Consider the following 6,386-nt stretch of genomic DNA (forward strand, 5'->3'; position numbering starts at 1 on the left):
TCAACAGGTAAATGCCCAAGAGCATTGCAAAATTTTATCTCACAGGAGACACTGAAAGCCACAGAAGTCTGTCTGCCAGGGAATTGGGAGTTGCATTCAGCCACTGCTGAGAAAAGACAATGAATAGTATATTTGGTCATGCAGAGGAGGTCGAAAGCCATTTCTTAGTATATGACCTTCGTCCTGAACTCCAAGCCCTCTTTACAGGTGACTGCAGCCTGCTCAGTAGGTGGCCAGAGTATTTTGAGCAGTTGTACCACCAACAGTTAACTTGGATGCGGGTAGAGTCGATATTCCACTGCCAGACCCACCCATCAGTGAGGATCTGCCTTCCCTAACCAAAGTCAGGGGGCGATCTCCAAGCTGAAGAGTGGCACAGCAGTGGGTATTTGCGGCATTCCAGCTGAATTGTAAAAGGCTGTTGATGAACCTATGGCTTGAAGCTCTCCTGGCTGCCATCTAGCGGTCTAGTACTGTTTCTCCTGATCCGTTTCGGGGAGTGGCCATCCCTCTCTGGAAGAGAAAAGGGGATCAATGGGACTGCAGCAACTACCAAGGCATCACACTGCTCAGTATACTAGGCAAGGTTCATATCAGAGACCACCTACTGAGGCACCAGAGGCCAGAGCAATCTGGTTTCACTCCTGAGAGGTCCAAAATAGATTGTATGCTGGCGCTTTGAGTCCTTATAGAGCACCAACATGAGTTCGGGCATGGGCTGCTCGTAGATTACATCGACCTTAAGAAAGAGTTCATTACAGTACATTGGGAATCACTGGGAGATCCTGAAATTGAGAGTAATTCCAACAAGGATTATTGGACTAATAGCAAGCCTGTATACTGGTACTGAAAGTGCTGTAAAGTGTGATGGGGGCCTGTCGAGCTTCTTTCCTGTTAATTCAAGTGTGAGGCAAGGCTGTGTTCTTGCACCAACACTTTTCAGCACTTGCATGGACTGGCTATTGGGAAAAGCTACTGTCCAAAGCCATTGTTGAGTAACTTTGGGCAATATCAAGGTTACCGACCTTGACTTTGCTGATGATGTTGCTATTCTATATTCGAAAGTCTTGGAAACCCTAGTTGTGGCTCTGGATGCATTTAGCAATGAAGCAAAGCCCATGGATCTAGAGGTCTTTTGGACCAACACCAAGATCCAATACATTGGAGAACTTGCTAGAACCTGTTTGGTCAATACATGCTTGCGGCTAGGGCACTGAAGTCACAGGGAGCTTTATGTACCTTGATAGTGTAGTTCGTAACTCTGGGGTGTCAGACCAGGAAATCAGTAGACGGAGTGGCCTGGCAGCAGGGGTCATTAATTCTCTCAACAAGAGTATTTAGAAATGCCAGTACCTGTGTAGAAGGACCATGCTACGTATTTTCAAGGCCCTGATAATGCCAGTTTTACTGTGCGGTAATGAAACCTGTGCATTGTAGTCTCGTCTTGATGCCTTTTGTAATAGGTACTTGCGCCAGATCATGGGGTACTGCTGTCAAGGCCACTTGTCCAACCAGTGGTTGAACTGTGAGACTAGCACAGGACATATTACTTGCACAATCTGTGATCGCCATCTCAGGCTATATGGCCAGCTGGTTCGTTTCTCACAGGATGATCCTGCCAATCAGGTTCTCTGTGTGAGACAATCTTGGATGGACGAGTCCTGTGGGATGACCTAGGAAGTCATGGGCTGGGCATATCGATCAAACCTGTCGTGAAGAGTTTTAGATGGGCCGAGTCCCTGCCTGGCGGCATGAAGGACCCCCGTGGATGGGTGCGTCTATGCGCCCCTTTTGGTGTTGTTACCATTATTATCATTATCATTATTGTTATTACTGTTATTATTATCATCATCATTATTATCATTATCGTTATCATTATCAACATTAGTATTAGTAGTCGTATCATCATGTTCATTATTATCATCATTATCATTATTATTGTCATAATTATTATTATAATCATAAGAATAATGACCATGACAAGAGTAATGATAGTCATTTTTTGTTATCATATTTATTGCCTATATTATCATTACTATTATCATGAAGATTATTATAGTTTTTTTTTATTATTACCATTATCATTCATTAAAATCATTATTATCATCATCATTACCATGATTGTCAGGGTAATTATGATTATCACAATCATTTTTGTTATTATTATTACAGTTATTATGATTCTCATCATTATCATCATCATTATTATTGTTAACATTATTATTATTATTATTATCATTATCATTACCATTATCATCATCATTATCATTCTTATTATAATTATCATTATTATTATTATTATTATTATTATTATTATTATTATTATTATTTATTATTATTATTATTATTATTATTATTATTATTATTATTATTACTCTTATATCTATCATCACTACTATCCTTATCACTATCATTATTATTACTAATATTATTTTAGTGTTATCTCTATTACATTTATTGTTGTTATTGTTATTATCATTATCACTATCATCATTATTGTTAATATCATTATTATTATTATTATTGTTGTTTTTGTTGTTGATGTTGCTGTTTTGTTGTTGTTATTGTTATTGTTATTATTATTATATCATCATCATCATTATCATTATTATTGTCATTATTATCTTTATAATCATTATCATAATTATAATTTTGATTATCAATATAATAATGATGATAATAATGACAGTGATGATAATACTACTACTAACACTAATAACAATAATAGCAATAATAATAATAGTTACACGAATGAATAATTGCATGATAATTAAAGTGATGATAATGATGATTATAACATTTTTAGTTTGTTTGTTCGTTGGGCTGCAGGATAACTCAAAAGCTTATAGATTTCCAACCAGAGCTGTGCTTTCGCTCAATTCCGATTCCAATAAATTTTGATGATAAACCGGATCTAAGATTTTTTTAAATGATCGTATTAGTATCTTTTTTGCCTTGGCAGAGGTATGCGCACTCTAAGCGCTTCTAGTTATTACTATTATCATTATTGTTATCAGTATCACTGTTGTTTATATTGTTGTTGCTGCTGCTATCATTATCATTCGTATTATTATAATGATCATTATTGTAATTATCATTATCATTATCATTATTATTATTATTACCATTATTATCATAATTACTATTATAATAATCATCAATATTACCATTACTTTTATCCTTATGATAATCATCAATATTGTTATTGTTGTTACCATTACTTTATTATCAAATCATCACAAATTCTTCACATTATCATTATTAGTGTTATTCTTTTTACCTCCGCCAATCACCACCATCATGAAGCTAACGCCGATGGGGGTGCATAGCCACATCCACCCTTGTTTCCACCTTCGGGGGTCCCTCATGGCAAGCCGCCAGGCAGGGACTCGGCTTATCTCGAGCTTCTCACGGCAGGTTTGATCGATCTGCCCAAGCCATGACTTTCAAGGTCATCCCACAGGCTTCCTCCACCCGGGGTTGTCTCATACAAAGACAACCTGGTGGGCAGGATCATTCTGTGGAAAGCGAGGCAGGTAACCAAATAGCATGAATTGGCAATCAAGGATTGTGAAAGTAACAGGTCCTGTGCCAGTCTTATGGTGCAACCGTTGGTTGGACACGTGGTCCTGCCAACTGTACCCCATGATCCAACGCAAGGACCTATTACAGAAGGCATTAAGACAACATTCCAATACACATGATAATGTCCAGATTTCACCACCATATAGCAAAACTGGCATTATCAGGGCCTTGAAAACGCGTAGCTTAGTCCTGCATAGGTACCGGCATCTCCAATACCTGACCCCTGTTGCCAGGCCAATCCATCTGCTGACTTCATGGTCTGACAGCCCAGAGTTATGACCTACACTACCAAGGTATGTAATGTTCTCTGTGACTTCAGTGTCCTCACCGCATGTACGTCCCGACCAAACAGGTTCTCCAAGTCCCCAAAGTCCTGGATCTTGGTCTTGGTCCAGGAGACCTCTAGGCTCAAGGGGCTTTACTTCATTACTAAATGCAGCCAGAACCACCGCTGAGGTTTCCAAAGACTCAGATAGAATAGCAACATCATTAGCAAAGTCATGGTCTGTAACCTTGATATTGCCCAGAGTTATTCCATAATGACTTTGAACAGTAGCTCTGCCCAGTATCCAGTCCATGCAACTGTTGAAAACTGTTGGTGCAAGGACACAGCCTTGCTGCACTCCTGAACTAACAGGAAAGAAGCTCGACAGCCCCCCCCCCCCCAACCAACACACACTTTACAGCACTTTCAGTGCCAGTATAAGGCTTGCTATTAGTCCAGTAATCCTTGCTGGAATTCCTCTTACTCTCAGGATCTCCCAGAGTGATTCACGATGCACCGTATCAAACGCTTTCTTAAGGTCGATGTAGGCTGCAAGCAGCCCACGCCCGAACTCACGACGGCGATCTACAATAACTCGAAGTGTCACTTCACTCCTGGTAAGCCCCCAATATTGGACATACCAGGAGTGAATCCAGATTGCTCTGGCCTCTGATACGTCTCAGAAGGATATGGGCAAGAACCTTGCCTGGTATGCAGAGCAGTGTGATGTCTCGGTGGTGGCTGCAGTCCTATCGGTCCCCCTTTCCCTTCCAGAGAGGGATGACCACACTCCTCAACAGGTCAGGAGGGACGGTACCGGACCGCCAGATGGCAGCCAGGGAAGCATGCAACCCACGTGTCATATGTTCACCACCAGCCTTTAATAGTTCAGCAGGGATGCCGCAAATACCTGCTGCTTTGCCACTCTTCAGCTTGGATATCACCCCCCTAACTTCAGTTAGGGAGGGTGGATCCTAACTGATAAGTGGGTCCGGCAATGGAATCTCGGCACTACCCGCATCCAAGTTAACTGTTGGTGTATTAACCTGGTAAAATTGCTCAAAATACTCAGCCCAAGGTTATATTTTTGGTAGCGTTGGTTAGTTTGTTGGTTGGTTGGTTAGCAGGATAACTTATTATCATTATTAATATTATAAATACTATCATTATCATAATTATTATTATTAGTACTATTATTTTTTGTTATTCTTATCCTTATTATCATCATAATCATTCCTAGTAGTGGTGTAAATAGAAATAGTAATAGCATATTACTTTACGTGTTCAAAGAATAATTATCATTGTTATCATAACTATTATCATTATTATCACCATCATCATTACCGACTTTAATCATGGTCATTATATAAATCATTATATTATATTAGTAATATTTGGATTATACAGTTAATATCATGATATCATTTCAATTATCGTGATAATCATATCAATCGTCGTTATCATCATTACTAATTTTACGATTTTTCATCACCATTCCTGTTATTTCCATTGGCCCGACCACCCTCGCCATTAAGGCCATTCCTATGTATCTCATCGCTGTCTATCGCATGAGAGATCCCGCCTTCGCCGTCTCCCGCCGCTCTGCTCCTTCGCCTTTCTCCTCTCCCGCAGGTACTACACGAAGGATGCGCGCCCTTACCGCCAGGAGGGGTGCGACGAAGAATGCAAGCAAACGCTCCTGTGCCGCGTGGCCGTGTCCGACACTTCCGACAAGAGCCACTGCGACCACCTCAGGACGCTCTAGACAAGCGACCACCGGCGGGGGCGCTTAGGGGCTCCGATCTGTTGCTGGGTTACAGGTTTTATAGAAATTACATGTTCTTGTCACCTTTGAGGAATTTTCATTTCCTTCGTGTGAAAGATTATTCTTGCAATGTCGATATCGACGACTGGAAAATAGGAACTATGATATAAATCATAAACTATAATAATAAAAGACATTAAAGGTGATATTGATATCAACAATAACAATATCACTGTATACATGTAGGACTACAATGAGGAACCTGAAGCCACTCTCAGACACATCTTTGTGACTTGGTCTACTGATCAAAGAAAAGAACCAAAGTGTATAAACTAAGAATAGTAAATGTGAACTGAGGGCATGGGGTTCACTCTTATGACAACTAAGCAGAAGGCTTTATACCTGATACAACAAATTTAATTTCGTCCAGTTTTACAAAAGAAAGTAACCGGGGTTATGATAAGACACCAAACACATTAAAAGAGACAAAGCATAAAGGTTACCATATTATTCTGAGGAAATTTCTTTATTCTATGTCTGTTGGGGACTTTGGATTCGCTTCAGAACGAGACAAGCATGTAAAAACGTAACAGAAACTCGGCACAAAAGCAAAGTCAGTGTTGGTTTTGCATCCAAGGAGAACTCTTTCACCATTCTACATTCTTGTACACGTGTTTTGCATCTGTTTTTGCTTCACTTCCAGTCTCTTTTTCATCCAGTCTTCCAAACAATCTTCACAAATTGTACTAAAACATTCTATCCTGTGTGTGA

General features: G+C 39.9%; 1 protein-coding gene across 1 annotated transcript in view; it reads left to right on the plus strand.

The window, feature by feature from the left end:
* The window catches only part of LOC113810321 (sphingomyelin phosphodiesterase), a 45,614-nt gene extending 39,911 nt beyond the window's left edge, over window positions 1–5,703 (plus strand). Inside the window, exon 13 of the mRNA XM_070119417.1 lies at window positions 5,483–5,703. Coding sequence (XP_069975518.1) covers window positions 5,483–5,615 — 133 coding nt within the window. The 3' untranslated portion in view covers window positions 5,616–5,703. The remainder of the gene's footprint in view (window positions 1–5,482) is intronic.
* Window positions 5,704–6,386: the final 683 nt, after the last annotated feature.

This window comes from Penaeus vannamei, unplaced genomic scaffold (assembly GCF_042767895.1).
Source record: "Penaeus vannamei isolate JL-2024 unplaced genomic scaffold, ASM4276789v1 unanchor190, whole genome shotgun sequence".
Lineage (NCBI taxonomy): Eukaryota > Metazoa > Arthropoda > Malacostraca > Decapoda > Penaeidae > Penaeus > Penaeus vannamei.